The sequence below is a fragment of the Drosophila yakuba genome, chromosome 2L (genome assembly GCF_016746365.2).
Source record: "Drosophila yakuba strain Tai18E2 chromosome 2L, Prin_Dyak_Tai18E2_2.1, whole genome shotgun sequence".
Taxonomy (NCBI): Eukaryota; Metazoa; Arthropoda; class Insecta; order Diptera; family Drosophilidae; genus Drosophila; species Drosophila yakuba.
Window position 1 is genome coordinate 1,142,008 of NC_052527.2, and position 21,266 is coordinate 1,163,273.

General features: G+C 45.8%; 3 protein-coding genes across 8 annotated transcripts; 2 read left to right on the forward strand and 1 right to left on the reverse strand.

Moving 5' to 3' along the window:
• The first annotated feature begins 194 nt into the window (after positions 1-194).
• Positions 195-4,288, forward strand: LOC6526381. 2 transcript variants are annotated; one of them, XM_039371715.2, is made up of 7 exons: positions 195-1,478; positions 1,552-2,012; positions 2,069-2,263; positions 2,859-2,992; positions 3,047-3,560; positions 3,618-4,034; positions 4,082-4,288. In XM_039371715.2, exons 1-7 carry the CDS (start codon positions 266-268, stop codon positions 4,121-4,123), a joined length of 2,976 nt encoding a protein of 991 aa, XP_039227649.1. In that variant the 5' UTR covers positions 195-265; the 3' UTR covers positions 4,124-4,288. The 2 variants fall into 2 exon arrangements, with proteins under 2 accessions (XP_039227649.1, XP_002087500.1); XM_002087464.3 differs by having other exon boundaries at positions 196-1,478; positions 4,096-4,288.
• Positions 4,289-4,545: 257 nt separating this feature from the next.
• On the forward strand, positions 4,546-6,371 carry LOC6526382. 4 transcript variants are annotated; one of them, XM_039371718.2, is made up of 5 exons: positions 4,546-4,741; positions 4,803-5,100; positions 5,161-5,367; positions 5,426-5,556; positions 5,613-6,371. In XM_039371718.2, exons 1-4 carry the CDS (start codon positions 4,577-4,579, stop codon positions 5,548-5,550), a joined length of 795 nt encoding a protein of 264 aa, XP_039227652.1. In that variant the 5' UTR covers positions 4,546-4,576; the 3' UTR covers positions 5,551-5,556; positions 5,613-6,371. The 4 variants fall into 4 exon arrangements, with proteins under 4 accessions (XP_039227652.1, XP_039227653.1, XP_039227654.1 ...); XM_039371719.2 differs by having other exon boundaries at positions 5,619-6,371; XM_039371720.2 differs by having other exon boundaries at positions 5,625-6,371.
• Positions 6,372-6,499: 128 nt separating this feature from the next.
• LOC6526383 (protein pinocchio) lies at positions 6,500-20,882 on the reverse strand. 2 transcript variants are annotated; one of them, XM_002087466.3, is made up of 5 exons: positions 20,746-20,882; positions 20,061-20,283; positions 9,104-9,176; positions 8,085-8,334; positions 6,500-7,584 (listed from the first exon to the last, which is right to left on the reverse strand). In XM_002087466.3, the coding sequence occupies exons 2-5, from the start codon at positions 20,281-20,283 to the stop codon at positions 7,375-7,377; spliced, it is 756 nt and encodes a 251-aa protein (XP_002087502.1). In that variant the 5' UTR covers positions 20,746-20,882; the 3' UTR covers positions 6,500-7,374. The 2 variants fall into 2 exon arrangements, with proteins under 2 accessions (XP_002087502.1, XP_015053334.1); XM_015197848.3 differs by lacking the exons at positions 20,061-20,283; positions 20,746-20,882 and adding an exon at positions 10,208-10,689.
• Positions 20,883-21,266: the final 384 nt, after the last annotated feature.

Sequence of the window (21,266 nt, forward strand, 5' to 3'; positions counted from 1 at the left end):
AATACTAATAAACGCACAGCGAAATACATATTTGTTATTTTATATGTTAGTTAATATAAATATGCGTATTTATACGCATATATTAAGCTTTCATAACAGCGAACATAAAATAACCCTAAAATCACCCTTAAGGTGGCACAGCTCCTTTTAAAGCATTTTAAAAGTGCTACCGATTTCGGTATTTCCTTGGTATTATTTGTCTACGCTGTCAACGACTTTTCCGTTAAAAGCAAACACAATTCGAAAGTTAAAAAGTGAAGCTAAAATGCCGCCCAAGAAGGCAAAGAAGGGGGCGGGGTCGAAGAAGAAGGAGGAGGAGCTGGAGAACCAACCACAGCCACCGAATGTGTTCCTGTACATCCAGCTGGCGGTCATCGCCAACACGCCCCGCACGCAGCATCCGCTGGAGATTCACATTAGTCAGGGTGGCAGTTTGCTGGTGAAGTGCGACGAGCACTACAACACCGATGGAATCATTGTGCAGGAGGAGTTCCACTCCAAGCCCACGTTCACGCTCATCTTCCAGCAGGACAACGTGGACCGAATCAACCATGCCGCGGACAATCCGCTCCTCATTCAGCTGTACATGCGCGTCTTTCCGCCGCGAAGGGACATTCCAGTGGCGTACGAGATGCTGGAGGAGCTAGAGGAGGAGCACGACCTGGAGTCAGATTCAGACTCAATCTTGACCGTATCGACGGGCAGAACGGCGACCACGCAGGATGACGTACTCGATGACGTTTTCGAGGCCAAGGAGACGGTCAAGCTGGTGCTCCTTTGCGTGGGCTATCTGGACGTGATCAAGTTGTTCGGCCACCGGCGCAGCATGATCTGCGAAGAGCTCTACCTCTATCCCATGCCGGATGTGCCCAACGAGATGCGCTCCACCGTCCACACCGAGTGGCACCTCTACACCCTGCTGCCCATCGCCAAGAAGCTGACCTTCACCAACATGGCGTTCGTGACCTTTGAGAGCATCTACTGCCTAAAGGATGAGTACGTGTTGGACTTGGAGACCCTGTGGGTGCGAGTGAGCTTCCGCTCCCGGCTTCCCGGCGACCGGAACGATTACACATTCATTCCACTCTGCGAGTTCGGGAACCTGGAGCGGAAGATCATCTGCCTGCAGGACAACCACCACGTGTTCGAGTCCTTCCGGCGCAGCGTGAGCCCCTGGAATGTGACCGGACTGAAGTCGGCCATGGAGGTTCAGATGCACCGACTGTTCTCGGAGCTCTTTTACTCCGAGACCATGACGCCGGACTTCGAGGAGATCGACCCGGTCATGGACGAGGCCCTCGTCTGCAACTCCTTTCACCGGTTCATCCTGACTCAGAGTATGGCCAACATTCTCTCTTACGCCATAACCTGCCAGCAGTACGTCCTTGTCGTGGAGGCCTTCCAAACGTTCGGGGCCGCCAAGCCGCAGAAGGTTTTCCAAGGGGTTTTGGACCCGTCCATCATGGCTTTTCCAGGGGGTGAATATACTACATACTAATCGTGCTATCGGAAGGATCCTAATCTATATCATTTTGATTCTATTCTGAGCAGTGCAGAACATGAGATTCGCTGTCCAGCTAGACTACCTCGGAAAACTTAGGCCCAAGAAGATGATGAGCATGATGAACCTGAAGGCTGTGGAGCGTACGAAATCCCTGCCCACATTTGCCATCATCAAGCTGTGCCTCCTGGCTCCGATTGGAGAGATCTACAAGGAGTTGAAGGTGTTCCGCGACAGCTTCATTCGGCAGAACCGGCTGCTCTTCTGCGATCGTCCTTACGGTTCCCAAAATGTGATGACCCTGGGCGAAATCCAAATGGAAAGCTACGCTCGCTTCGACAAATTCATCCGGGACTGCATATCCTTCATCATCGACAAGAAGGTGATGAAGCTGGAGGACAAGAAGCAGCACTTTTGCTGTGCCGTTCAAAACTTGACCAACATCCTCATGAAGGTGGTGGGCAGTGTCTATAACACGAGGACTCTCACGCATACCAGCGTCGAGTTTGCGGTGCGTCGTTCACAGGAGTATTGAATATTAAATTTTAATGTTTTTCTAATCCCCAGAATCTCTGTGCATTTGCCTACAATGAGCTGGAGCCCAGGGTCCACGTAGTGGTGGAGCAGATCGAGAACGAGGGCTTTGATAGTTACACGATCAATAAGCAGATCCAAATGGAGCGCATCATCGACTACTTGAACACTGTCAAGCTGCTCCTCATGGTGAATGATGAAAACCTCGCTAACCTGTTGATGGAAAAGGTCAGTTAATTGATTCATTCGCTGGAAGTGTGAATCATTGATGAGTTTTGGGTGCTTGGGGTAACCAATCCCATCATTAAACACTTTCTTTATAAGAATCTAAGCTTAATAAATAGGTTCTAGCAACTTAGCTATATAATAATTGCCATCAACAGTCATTTAGCAATGTTTATTGTTTGTTCGTGAGTTATTTAATAGCTTAAACAGTATTGAATTAGGATTGAACTGAGTCATGTAAGATTAATTGAACAAGGGATTTGAAATTCTGATGAACTTTCCGATATGATATAACCGGAAATGAAAATTCTTCATCAAAACCTGTAAGTGATTCACAAAAATTGTACGCAAATTTGATTAGATTGCGTATAATGAATAACAGTAGTGTATCAGTTATGAATGAACGAAATTCGGAAATAAACAATTAATCATTAATGTGGTTAGAGACAGCTATCTACTTGCTAAATTTGTCAACAATCAAATATAACTAGTCAGTTGCAATAGCTTTAAAACTAATTGAATGAGTGTGGAAAAACTCGGAAATCTGAGTGATAAGGAAACAATTATCAATTTCCCCATAACTTTTCTTCATTTTCAGGCCATAACGGAGTATCCAAGCAACGGGCGCTTCTGGTTCTACATGGTGATTGCGTACATGGAACGTGGCGATCTGGAAAAGGCGAAAGTGTACTTCAAAAAGAACCACCTGGCGGACACCCACGACTATTTTGCGTAAGCCTTTTAATATTCCACAAAACGTGATGCCTTAGTGATATGATAACATAGGGGCTGGATTAAGTTGTACATCAACTACGTGGACACGCGAAACAACCCGGAAACCGCGCCCGACTGCATCGAGTGTCTCCTGAGGAGCATCACCAACTACGCCGAGCGGTATCCCCGCCAGCAGGACGCATGGATCCTGCTCTACTGCTACTACAAGCGGTTCAACTACGAGCCGGGCTGCGCCTTCGCCCACTGGAGATTCGAGGATCACTATGGACACTGCCGGCTCAACTCCTCCTCCAATGCCCCGCACAGCCTGTGGGGTCTCTATGTGAACCTTAAAATCACCATACCAACGAGCCGGGGCAACATGTTCCTGGAGGTCTTTAGGACCTTTGCGCGCCTGGGCCTCTATGAGTTCGCCCAGGTGGTCTTTGCTGCCGTGGAGCATCTGGCCGGCGATGCGGATCGGTATATGCTCCAGACCCAGATGGACATGATGCTCAACCAACTGGACGAGGAGTTTGTGCCCCAGAGCTTTGAGTTCGAGGAGGGCGAGGAAGGTGATTATTTGGTGGGTTGTTCGCACTCCTATAGGGATCACAGATCTGAGTTTCTAACTTCCTTGCAGGCCGCCATGAATGCCCAGATCAATGGCAATGTGGAGTTCTATCGGGGAAACCTGGAGGAGGCAGCCTTGTACTACGAGAGCGCCCTGACTTTGCCGCCTCCCGAGGAGAACCAACGCGACTTCTTTGAGGTCAGCAGACTGCGCCTGGGTTACATATCCTACGAGCTGGGCAACTACAACAAGTGCATCGAAGCACTGAACTTCCCATTCGCTGGCCAACTATTGTCCATTGTGGCCAACTATATGATAGGCAAGTCCTACTACAAGCTGGACCAACTGGAGATGGCTCTCGAGTCCTTTGTCAGTGCCACCCACCTGGACACCCATGTGCCCAACGTTTGGGGCTTCCTGGCGCTCATCAACCTGAGGCTGGGCGAGAACTACAAGGCCATCGAGTGCTGGAAGTACGCCAAAATAGTAAGTTAAGGCATTTCCTTGAAGCCTGTATATGTCATCATGATTAGCAATCGTTCCGCAGGAGCCCAACTATGCCATTGACGACATGATAATCTATGAGGAACTGGACGCCATCGACTACGACTCCGTTGACCTGTACATCGATGCTCCCAATCAAATGGGCGACGACATCTTCAGGGACTCGCAATCGGACTCATAACTTGTATATTTTGTGTGAACCCATAAAGACCAACCTTCTGGCTGCTCTGCTAAAATGGCTACGTTCATAATGGCTTCATCTGGGCCTGCATCCTGCATGGAGGTAAACAAAGGGTGGTTTTGTGGTGGGTTACTTTTTTACATTTTTCCACGAGGCTCATTTGTTGCTGTTTAGCTGGCGTGACTTGTTGACACAAGGTAATGAGACGGGGCAGCAGCAATGTGCTTGCATAAGACAGTCCACCCAGCCCACAGACATATGTACATACATATATACGAGTATCCTGGCTTTTTATAGAACCCATTCGAGGCTTGAGCTCCGCTGCTGCAGTCTGCATCCAAACATGGCCCACGGAGGAGGCATCAGCTCGATGGCCGGGCTGGAGGAGAAGCCAGCGGCCTGTGTGGCCAGCAGCACGGCCTTGGCCATTAGGAACTCGACCATAATCGCCCATCGGCTGTCCATTTACCTGCCCCAGCTGCTGCTGCCTTCTCGGGATCCCCAGAAGGCAGGCCATTCCCTGCGCCACAGCCATACCAACAATGCCATTTTAATTGTTTCCCTTCCAGCTCATCACCGAAATCAACTGCTATGTGGCCCAGTTTCGGGAGCTGCTAATCTTCATTGGCCAGGCCCGCGATTCCCCCGAGCTGCGCGAGAAGATCAGGAAGCTGCGGCGCAGCTGTGTGGATGCCTGTAAGCACACCGCCCACCTAATCACTCCCCAGCCGCGTCACTGCCTGGGCAGCCCCAGTGAGAGGATGCACCTGACCCTGCTCTACCACCTCACGCTGCAGTTTCAGCACGAGTTGATCAAGAGCCATCGTCTGATCCAGCTGGTGCCCTTGGACATGACGGAGTACTATGGTAAGGCATCCAGATATACTGGACGAGCGTTTGGGCTAACGTGTCTATACTCCCTTCCAGCTCCATCCCGCACAGCTCCGTCCAATCTGGGCAATGTCATCAGCCAATTTCTGCTGTGCAAGCAAATCAATCCCGACTTTCAGCAGGAGGAGCTGTGCAGCATTGTTAAGGACTCGCAGGAGCTCAGCGAGCTTTTGGAGGAGCTGCAGGCCCACATGCCCTTGACAGAGGCTTCTCCGGAATCCGACCTGGATCCAGCACAGAAATGTAAGTTACCTAACGGCATTTGTACCCCATTCATTCAATTGTTCAATCAATTTTCCAGCTGAAAGTAGTCTGGTTTCCCTTAACACTCCGGATTGGTATGTGCGGCAGCGCAGACGGAGTTGCAAGAGCCGGAGCCGCAGTCTCTGTTGCTGCCTTTCCAAGAACTCAGCCAAAACCTTTTAAAAAGAGGTGTCTTTCAAATTAATAAGGAAATAATTATCCCCTAGAAGCTAGATACTATGTAGTTACAGTGATAGTTTCCTCTAAACTTGGTGTTAAATGTCATGGAAAGGAAATGAAAACCTGTCGCAGATAGAAGCCAACTAGGATTTTACACCCATTAAAGAGCCAATAAATCTGTAACTACAGCACTGTTCAATGATAACAAACCAATTTCGGAAGCGATAAAACGTATTCCCAGAAACGATAATAAACGCCAGTTGTGCCGGCAAAGTGGCACCTCAAAGAGACCCAAAGCAATAATCGTAATGAAAGCGATTAAAAGAAATACAAACCGAATATTGGTGTTTTCTCGATTCGGGGAATCTCGAGCAGAATGATGAAATCCGCAATCTGTGCCCATCACGCGGACAAAGGGACATAAATTCAGCAAGAGCTGGTGAAATCCCGCTTTACGATCCCCAGAAAGATGTCACATTAATGGGCGAGAATCCCAGAAGCCCCAAATGTTTACAGATTACTTAGCGGAGAGCAGGTGACGCCGGCTTTGGGCTGGCGCCGTCCACCTGGCAACCATAAATTAGATTAGATTCCGGCTTACACCGCGTGCCTCTCGTCATTGGACAATGGCAACCAGGTTGAGCGGATTGCGGTGCCGTGACTTGCTGATAGAGATGCTTGGCAACAGAGATCGCATGAATTAGTCTCGCATTAATTAGAATACATTTGCTGTTTTGATTTTTGCATAGTTTAGGTATTTAATTTTAAAAATATGCCTGTCTTTTACAAAACATATCTCTACATTAAAAATATATATATATTTATGTATATTGTATGCAGATTTATGTGGTATATAATATATAGGTGTATATATTAGGTATAAACTTCTACATGTCATATGGATTTTCACAGAAAATCTTCAACTTTTGAGTAATGCTTTTTAATTGTTTCCTTGTGCGTGGTGTTTTCACATCCTTAATTCCTTAATTTTCGCGCTTTCACTTTCCCCCTTTGGAGAGACTGTTCAATCCTGTAGTTACTTTGTTGAGCATTATGCAATTTGGAAGATTCTTTCTTTCGCTCACTGAGCCCTCCGCCGGCACCATCGCAGCTGGCTTTGATCTGTGCCCGCGGAGCTCCTCGCTTCGAACAAGCTTTGACACAAGGCAGAAAGCAACAACTAACTAATTGTTAACAACAATCTCTACGCGATTACACGATTACACGGGCTGTTTGTTGTGTGTGTGTGGGTTATACAAAAATGATCATCTCATATCGCTATAGCTATCGTTAGACATTTGCTACATCATTGTAAATTCACTATTTGCTCACGATTCTTTCTGGCTAATATCACCGTTATCACTGCAATGCCTAAACTCGGCTTAAGTCTAAGCAGAAAGAAGTCTTTTCCTGGATAGAACAGGTCATGTGTGCAAACAAAATGGTGCCATTAGAAGGTAAACAAAGGAACTAACTTAGTTGCTAAACATTTGCATAGTCACACAACGAAACGGAACGAAAACGAAACCGGTGAGGTGAGGCGAAATCATAAAACAAAAAAAATGGTGTGCAAAACAAAGAACTAAAGACTCAACGCTGCACAACAATAATAACTAACAGCTAAAAAGCTTAGTAATTAGGCCCTAAATTACGGGTGAGAGACTGTGTGTTTGGGTGTGCAGGTGGGGGTGATTCTGCTCCAGCTTTCCGCTTCTGCTTCTGCTTTTGCTTCTGCTATCTGGATGAATGGCTGTGTGCGGGGGTGTGGCTGATGTGGAGGCGTGTTTGCAGTCTGGCTGTCGAAGGAACTATGCGGAAGACTCCGCTCTAGATGCGACCGCTTTTGCTCGCCGTCGACGTGGACAGCTGTTCTAGGCGGGAGCACAGCTCCTGGGCCAGACGCAGTTGATTCGCAGCGGCGGCGGCACACGAGGTGGCGGCTCCAGCGTTTGCTCCAACGGGCAACTGGACTCCGGCCACGACTTCCGGATAGCTGATGCACACGCCCACCCAGCGAGCTTGGCTGCAGGCATGGGACTGTAAGGAAAAGAAAAGGAAATGGTTAGTTTGGTAAGCAAACACAAGCAAGTCAGTTGAATTTGTATAACTCGAATATGTTTCATTCTAAAGAGAAACTTAAGACGTAATATATTTGATTGCTAACGAACTAGAAGCTTGGAACATTTGTTTAAACAATCTACTAAAAGTTGTGTATGCACGTATAATCTAGAAAACCTCAATGTTAATTCCCGGCTTTCAATGCTTTGCTGTGTTGACTTATCGCAAAAATGTGGAGGTGTCAAGCGAAGCTGTTATGCATATTAACTTTTCTCAATTATTATCGGTTTCATTTTCTGTACTCCCAAAAAATTAGTATCCATCAAAATGGGACTAGCAGAAAGGCTCAACACAGCAAACAAATGGCTTGAGATAAAGAAATTTCAGTTATGACGAGCAGTAAGTGCAGGAAATTTGGCTTTGGTTCGAGTTACGCAAAATTCGACACTGGGAGATTCCACTCAGTGACTTCAACTCACCATGGCGAAATCACGTTTCCACTGGACACCGCACTGACCGTCGCACAGAGGACAGGGACGCTCCAGGCTGTAGCCACCGCACTCGCTGCAGTCGAGGGACACATGGTCGTCCGTCCAGGAGACGCCGCAGGTGAAGCAGGAGCCCATGTGCTGGCGCAGCTCCTCGATGGTCAGCACGTTGTCCATGCTGATCTCCAGGGGACTGCCCACCAGATCTGGCAGCGAGGCAGACAGACCGAGATTGTGATGCCTGCAAGAGATTAGGCCGAAGCGGGGAATTCTTGATTAGTAATCGTGACAAATTGCGGCTGGCGACGGGCGTCGGGCAACCGTGACCTTGCCAAGTGGGTGGTGGCGTGTGCTGGCGTGATTATGATAATGAGCTGCGTGGGATTTGGGATGGCCTAAGTGGGATGTGGGGATGGGACCAGGGGACGAGGGCAATGATTGGCAACTGTACCCGACTCTACAGCGCGACTTTCGCCCGATCATGTGAGCGATGGCGACGGGCTTTTGTTGCTTTTGTGCGGCCCCAAAATGCGAAATGATAATGATACGACTGCGAACATACATATATATATATATATGTATATATGGGTAGAGGTATATATGTTTATGGCTGTATACAAACACAGACGGACGCCGCCGAACTGTTGAGCTCTGAAGGTGCTGGCCCCCTTCATTAATGGGCCAAAGTCGTGGCCAAATTGCAGGTATGGTTTCTACGATACTGTGTTGTATTCAGTTGTATTGAGTGGTATTGTGGCTGTGTACTCTGCACCCTGGCCCAGTCGCCATTCCCCGCCCGATTAGATAGCTAAAATCATGAATGAGCCACCGATCCACGCCCCTTCGTATCCCCCACAAATCAGCCCTGACATTGTTTACAGCGATATTTAGCAAATGCGAAAACGGAAATGGAATTAAAGCGAATTGAAACGAATCGCTGCTTCCAGCTAAATGAATCATGAATGTATGTCTATAGATCTGAAGATGGGCATCCAAAATAAGATACTTACGACAGGGGACTGCAGATGTCGGCGATTTGGGGACCGTGAACACTGGCGATCGACATGTTGGCTGCTGATGGCACTGTAAAGAGGGAAAACAGAAGAAGTCAGTTAAAGTTCATCCAATCATCACATGTAACAAGGTGAGTTCAATGCTGGCCAGGTAGGCAGGTAAACGATCGACGGTGAAGGTAAGCGAGCTTGTTGTACAGGTGCGTGACTCAAATGTCAGAGAGCTCGACTGTACCAAGCTGAGCTTCAGATCATTCAAATGGGTATATGTATCATTTTCCGCAGCAACTCGGACGACATTCTTGGCTAAAATTAACAACTATTTGTGGGGAAACTGAAGGTGGAGAGCGGTCCAAGACCACAACCGCTGAAATCCGGTTGAAAGCACCATAAACACACTACGGAGGCCGTTGATCAGTGCGTCATCTCGTGTAGTTTCAATTGTTTGGCGTTCAAGCAATTAAAAAACTTTAATGTGCGAATTATTCGGAATTGGAGGCGGAACGTTAATGGCCCACGCTTGTGTCTCAAATGGGGGAATACTGTCTATTGGGTTTGTCTAAAGGTATACTATGTGGCTGTCTACATTGTCCACACGATTTTTGGCAAAGTTGCAAAAATCTTTGTGGCGAGCCGAGGCACATGACTGCCATGGCGTCTGCTGGCCTGGCATCATAATAAATAAATAAATAAGTACATTTTCTGCGTTGTTATGCGGCCATCCGTTGGACGTTCTATATTTAGCTGGATCGAATCGAGAAAGTATGTATAATCGCGGGACGTGCCCGAAATAAACCAAACAACATGGGATAGTCTGGGCATTGGTTTGCGCCCCTGCTTGGCTGCAGTTTGGTTTGAGCCTCGGCTGCGAGGCAATTTTCAGTTCAGCTGAAACGGCAACGACAACGGCGCAAAAGCGAAATTGCTGTAATTTATCCGATCGGAGCATATTGTGTGCCGCACACACAACTAGTTGCATTTAATTTGATTTTATTTATTTATAGAAGGGCACACACACAATGGCACATAAATCGGATAAATTGGGGGGACACAGACGGGCGCCTCAGTTTTTTGAGTTATTTTTGGCACGGAAATACTTACATTTGTTGGGTTATTTACAGCAACGGTTGTTGTTTTATGTTTTTTTTTTTTTATACAGCGCTATTAATAAATCCAAATTGGGATTTCTGTGCTGCTTTATTCGCCGTATTTATTGGTAATTGTAGTTGGCCTTGCGTAAGTCAGACAATCGAATTGCTTTTTATAATTGCCTGGACATTAACATTAACCGTTGGCAATTGTTATTGGGTTGTTTTGTTTCTGTTTGTAACTTTTCACACGCGATGCGAGACAGTTAGCTCATGAAAATGCAATTGGCAATAGTTTGAGACTTTGATAGTTTGTATCTGAATGCAGTTGTTTGACTGGGACTGCAGCGCACTTTTATAGTTGGACTGGGAAGCGAAACTGAACTGTGTAGCTGGGACTCGGACTGATTTTCCCCAGATTCAATTCGATTCGATACGATTAGTTTTCTCCAGAGCCGAAAGACCAAGTGGGCAAGCAAAGCACCTCGAACCGCGAAACTCAAATGAACGGCGCTCGCTGAGATCGCCCCGCTTTTATAGCCGATCCCACTGGCGAGAGCGGAGAGCCGCTAGTCCGTTAGTCAGCGCAGAGAGCGAGTGCGAGTGCGAGAGACGAGCGAGTGATATTGCGCGAACCCGAACTCGAATCCGAATCGCATGACAAAGCAAAGCTAACGAACTGAACTTGCCAAAACACAAGCACACGCACGAATTAAAAAAAATCACCCGAGTGCCGTGCAAAACACGTAATAAAGATCAAAACACAAGCAAAATGCCAAAACAAAGTCTGATGCTGACCAAATTAGCGGTAGTTGGCAACAGGAGCGGCTCTCAGCGAGAACTGAAGAGAGCCGAAGATAAGAAACCAAAACAAAGCAAAAACCAGCGAGTGTCCCGACCCGAGGATACCTGTTACTCGCTGTGGGTGCGAATTATGCGGTGTCGTTAAACTGTCTTGGTCTAAGATAAGTAATAAATTTTTAGCTGGAAAGCTAATCGCCTTGAACTTAATCTAGGCCAAATCATACACACAGCACATACAAGGTTTAGAACATGTTACATGTCTCTCCACGAAAACGTTATGCCCTTACTGGTTCACGAGTAGCGGGTACCAGCGAGAGGGTGAGCACATTTAACGGTCAAGCACAGCAGGCGAGCACCCTTACACCCAAGCACCCATACCGATAAGCAGATACCCACACCGATATCTCCTCCATACGCCCCATCGGCCGGACGGTACGTATACGACACATTGACCGGACGGACACTAGTACATCGACTAGGTGTAATCGCCCGCTGGTTATTGACGCATGTCCAAGAAGACGGCAAACAAGATGCCCCCTGGCAACCGTCAGAGGAACCGACGGACGACGTTGCTTCATTTGAATAACAAATCACTTCGCGCTATGACAGGTAGAGCGCCGGGCAAGGACAGGGACGGTTACGGGTTCGAATTCGGGTTCGGGTTCGTGTCCGTGACAACGGGGCAGGTGGAAAGCCAGAGGAAGGACAGAGCGAGGTAGCCGGAAGATGGCAGTGGCATCCTCAACGGAGGTGCAGGTAGAGCGCATCCCTAATCACTAGATCCGCAAAGGTATCAACGGAAAATTCCATCAGGGGGTGTGTTTTCCCATAATCACAATGTCCATTAACATGTTATTTGGAAAATTGCTAAAGATTCAAAAGAGATTTCGAATTATAAACCAGTTTTGCGATATTTCCAGACCATGTATATTTAGTTAGAACAAAAAAGGTATTTAATCAGCAACAGATGACAATATCATGCTGATAGCATTACTCTTTCTCTGCGGTTATTTCCACACCATAAATATACATAAACGCGGCACATCCACCATTTTTCGCTTATCAATCTGCTGATAATCTTATCAGCAAAGACCGCCTCCCACCCCCGCTTTTCACCCCTTTTTTTTGCAATGCGCGTGTCTCTGCGGCAAATTGTAAAAAAAGTGTAATGGTAAAACCCACTTGGTATGTATAATGTGAAGACGAGGTGACTCCCGCGGCTGTCATCCCGCCGCAATGGAAATTTTCGCTAGCGCAGGCATGTTAATGGACAAAAACTTGCCAAACTGCAGCTAGACCGGGCCCAACTTATGCACATGAGCCGCATATGAGCCGGGTTCCAAGGCGCGCGCGTCGCTCCACTGGCGTCTCCAATTACGCCAGCCCAACGAAAAGGGAGCACCCCGAGCAAAGCCGCAGTCGAAAAATCAAGAACCCAAAACCGGAGACGTACCAAAGTCAATCCGAGCGACCCTCGCCAAATTAATGCAATTCAGCGTCGCAGGCGACGGCCAACTACACACAGAACCAGATACATAACTACATTCGTACACGGGCAAAGCAGCATGCATATAGTATAAACAATTAATGTTTATTTAGAAAGCAAGAGCGGCGGAACCCTCACAATCCAGCACGCTTTTCACAGGCATTCAACTTTTTTGTCGCGGCGCAGTTTCGTACTTCGCCACACGGAGGGCCACGGAATCTGATATATTCCGGCGGATTTAGGTGGAGAATATGGGATGGGAGGTGGAACTTTCGAGTTGCGGACAATCCACACTTTATGCGTAAAGAACAGATTACTTTGAGATGACAGCCATCGTTTTGGCATAGGTAATTGCACAATGACCGCGATCATTTCGCGGCACTTTAGTTTAGTCCGGCGTGGGGATGGAAGCGGTGGAAGCGATAGTAGTGGTGCCTTCGCCCCAGAGAAGGTCACACGGCAATTGCCCGAGATGCCCACACAAAAGAGAGACAGCCTCACCTCGGCGGAAATTGCGTCAGAGAACGTGAGGATATTAGTCCGAAAATAACAATATTTAAACAATATTTTGCAAACCTTTTAAAAACTTATTAAGTGCCTCCGCACTCACGCGTGTGTATTTTTATACTCTTCCGATTCCAAAATCGCGTGCATCGTTTTCCTGATTAGTATATCCAGTACCCAATTTTTTCGTACAAAATATTAACAATATATTTCGCCACCGGATGAATTAGACAGAAATATTTATTTCAATCTTATCGCTTGATTTATACACCGTTCAGGTGTTATCAACGGATTGAACATCATAAATATGTGTTTATAAGGGGCAGCTATTGAAATACTTATTATTTGCCATTTTCAAACAAATGCTATAGAAAACCCCTTTCAATGCGTACATGTGTTCAAAACAAATCGGAAAGCTGTTTATTATTTTCCGAAGTGTGCTTGGAATTCCCGGAGATTTCCTATGGGAAAACTACAATCTAAGTGATTTACGTTTAAGTGCGTTTTTTCAGCTCTCCAAGGGCTTGTGGAGATTTTAGCTAGCAAAATTGATTTAGAATGCACAAATCAGAAGCTCGACTTAATTGCACACTTAGCCATCCGCCACCTATCAGCTACCTTACGGAAATGAACCTTTGAAGTTTTAGATCATTGTCTATATTAGTTTTCCATTCATTCCGTAGAAAGCAGTATGCATTAGCAGTATTTGCGAATAAATCAAACCGCAATTGCCAAATATATTATTTGTTGAGTACGAACAACAGTGTTATTAGTTTTTTATGATCAGTACTTCGACTTTTGCCCCAATAACTATTAGACTGTCATCAAAACTAAATATTTGGCGCAGGGTATTGCAGTTTCAACTATGCCACAACTACAAACTGTGTGTGCCAAGATAGCCCACTTGGAAGCACGGTGTTCAAGTGCTGCTCGAAGACATGCGCTTCCTCTTCGGATTTGGCCAGTACGGGAGTCTTCGCTCCGCCTTGAGCTCTGTGTCGAGCAAGTTGCTCCGCAGCTAAGCAAACAAAGCTGCTCCTGAAAGTGTCTGTTAATTATTGTTATGGGTGGCTGTTGTAGCTGGTGTGGCTGGTGTGTAAATATACAGCTCACATGCGGATGGATCCGTCACAGTCAAATGCAAAAACAAAGGCGACCGACCACGACGGCTTGACGTCAATGGCGAGGGAAATCAGGAACACAGCCCCGAAAGACAACAGCCATCCAGGGCAGAAGCGCGGCTTTGTTTTGTGTTTTCGATATCCAAATGATGGCGATCTGCGATTCGTGGGAGGCTGATTCACTGAACTGGCGGGGGAATCTATGCCACTTTTTGGCCAGTCAGCGCCACGCTTTGATCGTTAAACTCGTCTTTGAACGGGGCTTGGGTGTTCCATCATCACATGCTGATGCTAATGAGTTAGCTCGAATGCGACAAACCCGTTCCACGGGATTCCCTCGCCCCGAGACTTGGAGTGTAAACAAACCGAAATCAGAATTCCAAAATGCGGCTGTACTATGGAAATCGTTTACTTAATTAATGGGGGAAAAGTACCCACGAATCTCGGGGTAAACTGCCAAAACGGGGCGTGACTCCGTCTGGGCGCAACAATCCAACGAAAGTGGCTATCGGTTCTATAATCACAGGCCACATAGTTGCACTTAGTACTGAACACCATACTCCCCCAATCCCCTGCGCTCCAACCGGATCGATCGGAAAGATTTACGAGCCCATCTCGCCGACCGCCAGACGAAACTGTTGACAAGGGCAATTAGAAAGCCAACGGACGACCCTGACCCTTGGCCCCCTGCGGCATGCTAATTCCAAGGGTTTTGTAAGACTTCCACGTAATTAATTTGCATACCGTGCCAGCGACGATAAAGCGATCTCGTCAATGGGAAATGGGAAAAGCTCCCACAAATAGGTCTATGACATGTTATCTTGCTTGTTTACGAATGAATGCATACAGAGTGTAGATCGCATGGCTCTGAATCGACCCACTGACTGGTGACTGATGACTGATACTGGCCGCGACCATGTCCATGACTGGAGACCCCAAGAAGGTGGGTCGCAGCGAGCTCAGGTTTACGTGACCCTGGCCCTGGAAATGTGTGATTCGCCCAAGAACTGGAGCTACATTCCTCACTGAATCCGACGATGAGTTGCGGGAAAACCGCATCTATTCTCAGCAAGCAGAAATGAGAGGGTTGCCATTTTTGAATGTCATTATCAAAGTGCGGTTTATTCCTAAATAACATGCATGTTTACTCATAACTGAGTAAATAATATTATTTTAAGGGCTGCTGGCGCATGAAGTATGTGTTATTTATATTGGGTAAAGCTATACATGTTATTTATATTGGGTAAACCTATTTCCTATAAACAAACTTAAAAATAGAACGCGTTCTATTCAGGTTTAATGACGCCTCTTCAATATTTATAGATCTCGTTTATTTTGTCTGATCGTCTCACGATTATATACACGCTTCATACGTAACCCTCGGTAAACTTGACTGCGATGATGGGTGATAAAACCGCAGAGTAGATAAGATCCAAGGGAAAGTACGTAAGAATAATAGGGTAGGTTCTAGGAACAAAGTCGAACTAAGATCTTCTAATCTAGTCCAGTATAGTACAGTAGAGTTATAAAACAAATAAAGCATTATAATTGCCACAATTGTTTATAGCCTTTGTTGTTGGAAAACAAGAAAGCCGGTATCCCCGGAAATTTGCAGAAGTTGAGTGATTAAAAGAAGTAACTTCCATTTTTAAATCATCGATAAAGAGTTTAGCACTCATTACTTCACAAAAACTATGCCACAGCATTTAACGGGAATCATAACAATATTTAGAATTACTTAGAAAATATCACTAATACTGGAATTAATACTCCGCAAAGTTTATTTAATAATAAAAACCCTAGTCATCCCACTGAATAAACAAGCCACAGATCACATATGTTTATGTCAGCAAAATTACTGGGAAGCGATATAAAATGTACTGAAAACAGTTGGTTTATGTTCCATTATCTGGCGATTGCATATATCTTTCGCTGCGAAAACAACAAATTGGACTCGATTAGACTTAGTAAGTAGGAAACAAAATGGAACGGCCCAGAAACACTTTGTTGTGTTTCTATTTCGATTTCTGGATTATAGGGCTGTGCTCATTGGAAAAGCAATGAACAGATTGCCACGCAATTGAATTAAATGCGAAAACTCAATGCGGCACATTGAACACTAGTTCAAGGTACTACTTGCAACGCCGAGTTGCGGTTTGCAAAATTCCCAACCGCAGGCAAAGTGCAAAATGGCCAGTCGGAAACTAGAACACTCCACAAGGGATGGGCTGGCGTGCGACAATTAACACTTGTGGAAGTCTGGAGAACACTTAATTAGCAATTTGCATAATGCAGCAGTTTGTTAATTACACGTGACCCAGGTTGATTTCCTTTCCACAAGGGAAGGTGTTCTCTCTGGCTTTGCTTTTCAGCCTCGGGAAGATTGGTTTCGGTTCGATCTGGTTTCACTCTCGGTTTGTTCAATGAATTTGTTCGGTTCCAGTTTTGGGCTTTCCCATGGACAATATTTAATTAATTTTTAGCATGCACATGGCTAACAAACAAACTGGTTCCCTAAACTGACAATTTTCTCGAACTTGCAAATCAAGCGTAGAACAATTCAGTTTAATCTGGTTTGGTTGTTTCATTTTCCCCACTCAACTCATTTCGAAATGCGAGCTAGAGAATGGACCTAATTAATAAACTGTCAATAAAGAAACTAGTTTGATGTGAGCTACTACTATTATATGACTTAACAAAGAAAAACGTGCCGAGCATAAGGAGCTGTTGTAGTAGCTCATGTATTATCAGCTTTAGAGATTTCTCGTAACTCCAGATTTGATTAAATGTGTACCTCGCAATTCTCGCGGTTCTACAGAACACCAGATTAGTATTTTTCCCAGGAAGATTGTGGCTGGCTCTTATCTGAGGGCCTTAAATGTTTATGTTCGCAGAAAATTAATTTCTTATTTAAGCTATGTTATGTATAAACTGCGCAGAGCTTGGAGTTGCTTGCCAATTACAAAGTGAACAATAAAAATTTGAATATTGATATGAGGAATCTCACAGCTTATTTCCCAGGTGGCGTCTCCCAGCCCTTAAGATCTCTATCTCTATGACGACTACCGTGTGTGATGCAAATGCGGGAATTTACGACAAGTTCGAGGGGGTATATTTAGTCAATAAAGTGGCGCGAGCGACTAGCTGACGTCGTAAGATGTCGGATCGTCATCAGCATCAGCAAAGGCATCTCGTGGAGCGGTTGGAATACTATATGCATCCACATCATGGTTGGCTCTCTGTTAGATTTGCGTCGCACGGAACATTTGCCCAGTGTAAACATATACACAACACAACCGGTGCCGGTTTGAACCGATTTCGACCGCCGTAGTGCCCGGCAATGGCTCTATCTATATGCTCGTTTGTGTGTGCTAAAATTGTAAATTAATAAAGGAACAAATGAATGAATGGGTGGACGAGTGAACCGGCGCAATTCGAATTGAAATCAATCCGCAGAACACACGGACACACCCAGCAATCGCTTCGGTCGGGCCTCTCCAAGTCGATCGTCGAGTGGGGCTTTAGCGTTACAGAACACAAAAATACCTGTAACTATAGATTAGCTATATTAGGTCTCTGTTGCCAAGTAAATATAGAAATTCTTTTGGCCCCATCACCCCGTTCCAAATCGCAATACACCCATGTAAGTAGTATGAGCTCTTCAAAACTCCTCGAACTGAGGAGCTGAATGAATGGGTTGAATAAGGGTCTTTCTTCTTTTACACAGTATTGAGCAAACGATTAACAGATATAGGTTCAATGTCAACAACGATTACTGAGGTCTGGGAATTGGCGCCTATTGGTTGGCACTCTGGTGATCTGTTCTCGCTGTGTCTTGGATTATATGCGCCGAACGGGGGGCATTTAGCATCGAACCGGTTGAGACCACAGCGAGTCGGTTGGGGCCATCTGGAGCCGCCTCTAACTGGTGGCCAGACCACAAAGCCCGGCGCCAGATCCCGATCAGCACCCGGTGCTGCCGGGTCGGATTGCACTTGGGCACTTTCCATCCGCACCTGTGCCGCCCAGCACACTTCCACTGAGTTGCGGAGGTCTATGGGCTATCGGCTTTCGGCGGAGATTGGAGGTTGGAGAACCTGAGACGTCGGGGCTGCTGCGCCATTCCACAGGCGGCGGCAGTGGTAGTCAATGGGACTTATCATGCACGGACGCTCGAGTCGACAAATTATACCAAATGGTGAACGGACTGCGCGTGGCGTTTCGTTCTATAATGAGCATGGGAACGGAAAACGCAGACAGTGGGTTGGGGGGAAATTGCGAAACCGAAAACGGTTTTATTTTTAAAACTGTCGTTACGTTGTCGTTTTAATAAGCATTTTATGCATGCAAAACGCTTATGCAAGCTCCCGTGTCCGCGCCTGAGATTCGCCAGCGAATTCTACATGCGCTTCCCACCGCTCCAGCAATTATAATTAATGTTGTATAAGGAATAGCCGGTCTAGACGACGGATGACTCAAGTCCCACACGAGATAAGCACAAGAGCGATCAGTTCAGATAATAAAATTCCACTACATCCATCATGATAAGCGGTAAAGTACGGCCTGTGAGTTCAGGCGAAAGATCAAATCTAATGTGCGTGAGTCACGACGATAAAGCTGACTTCCAGTCCTATAAATAGCTCAGATAAATCGCTTTCAGCTTTGATTGACTGTGAATTCTCCGATTCATTTAAAGCCTTACAACATCAACGTGAACTGAGACTGTGTAGCTCTGGCAGACGAAGCCGATTGCAAATCGTCTGATGCAATATGCTAATCATTCGCAAATGTGCGAGCTAAGCGCAATAGTTTGCAACCGGCCAACTTTCGCTTCCTTTTGGGTTAAGTAACGAAAAGCAAAGTACTAAGATTCGGAGCGGGAAAGTTCAACAAGCTATACTATTATAAACCAATCAGTCTTAATAAACCGAAAGTTAGTAAAAAACGTAGTAGATACCAGTTAATCGAGCACCGGCAGTTCCTAGATGGTCCCCTTTATTTAACTAGGCCACTTAAGACCGAATAAGGGACATCATTTCCAGTTCTCATGGTTGGCTTACACGCAACACGGGCTCCATAAGCCCTACTCCGCAGAAGCCTTTTATGGACGACACGTGCCGAGTAGGTTAAGCAATATGCATGCAAAAAAAAAGCAGCTCACGCTAGCACGCATAAGCCGGCAATATTATTGTTTACCGAAATTGGGGAAAAATTCCACTTGAACTGAACTGCCGGGGCATTGGAAATGTTTGCACACTCTTTTGGCACCCATTTCGCAGCAGGTGAATCGAAGGAGAGGCATGATCGGCTGGAGAGGCTTGTCCGCTTCGATCCGATCCGAATCGCAGTCACATGACAAACGCGTGAATTGGGCGGCTGAGTTCTGGGTGACAAGCGAAACGTGTGAATAGGCTAGTCGCACGACTCAGTTGTACGGCTAATCAGATGGCAGATAAACAGGCGAGCTAAACAATTAGCCCCATTGGAGAGCCCCCACTCTCTCATCCATTGCGAATGGTAATTGATGGATCGGCCAATTTTCGTGGGATGTGCACGGGTACGTTCTAAAAACAGCACGGAATGGGACTAATTTTAGATGGAACTCTTTCGGGAAGATAGAGTGCCGGCTATTCTGGGATTGTATAATTGATGACCCTTGCTTATAGGCGATCCACTATCAATGCCACTCGAAGATAAAGTGTGTACGGGCACTAATAAAAGTATACGGCAGTTTCCGCTCGATCAGACAAAAGCCGGGACTCCAAAAGTCGGGAAAACCACTGGGCGATAAGCCGCTGCAGCTGGTACAAAGGTGCGACTAGCGTTTTCCGCTGCTCAATTAGTGGGCTTCGCTACTGCTAATCGTAAATAACATAGATTACTGCGATGTCTAGACTATAAATATAATCGGGTGGCTAATTATATGTACGAACTGGCTGTGGCGCACTCACCAATGAAGTTCAGCTTGTCGGTGGCCAGATTGCAAAAGTCGGGATCGTCCACATCGAAGATGATGCCATCCTCCCACTCGGTGACAATGTGCGACGTGGAGACGGAAACGGAAGTGGTGGCGCGTTGCTGCTGCTGTTGTTGCACCAAGGAGCTGCTGTTGTTGTTGTTGCTGCTGCTGCTGCTGGCCGAGATGTGGTTGTTGTTGCTGCTGCCCGTTTTCATCTCCATGGGGGTAAGAGAAACGCAATTAGAGGATACGGCGGGTATGTACAAATGTAGATACGTGCTGGCATGCAAACAGCAAAGTACACACGTGGCTTAAAGCGCAGCTTGTGTAGATTGGCCAAGCAACTGGGAAAGGGGGTGATAACTCAGTACGGGGAGTGGGTAGTGGGAAGGGGTGCAGGCACACAGCTGTTGCACACACACACGCTCCCCTCGTTCTTGCAACACTTCTTTGCACAAGTGCAGCATGCAAATCAATAGATGCAAGCTGCATTTTATTTGGGTGAAGGCTACATGTGTGTGTATTTGTATGCATGCGTATGCAATTGCATTCGCTTCATGTGTTTGTTGCTGTTATTGCATTTACCTTTGCAAATTTTGTTTGGCCCCCATGCATGTGTGTTTGGATAAAAATACCTGAATACAGTGCTACCTGTATTGGCCAATAAATTCACTCACCTTTATGCTTGCAGTACGTTCAGTCGACCAGCTTACAGTTAAATATCCAAATTTGGGCCTTCGCAACCGAATTTTAAGTTAAATTTGGATAAAATTTCTGCAAAACAAAACTTTGCTTGCAAATTGCTGGCAACTAGAGGTGGTCACCTGTCGATTGTTGTAGTTGGCAACACTAATCGATAGGACAAAAACCGTTATGCCTTAAGAATTTTGAATTTTTGAATATGTGCAATTTCGTATTTGTTTTCTGTTGATACTTAAAATGTTAAGAGTAATATAATAATATAAAAATAGTTTGTTTAGGTCCTCATATATAATAAAATTATAAAATAATGCTATTATTAAGTAGAATCTCTGACGGTTTCAAATTGTTCTCAATTCAAATTGAACCTTATTTTATTTTCTAATTTCATCTTACGAATATAACCATGATAATGGGTAGAATTTATTTTAATGTAAACTTTTAAACAATTTACTAGAAATGTCTTAATACATTTTGATTGTAACTTCGTATGCCATTG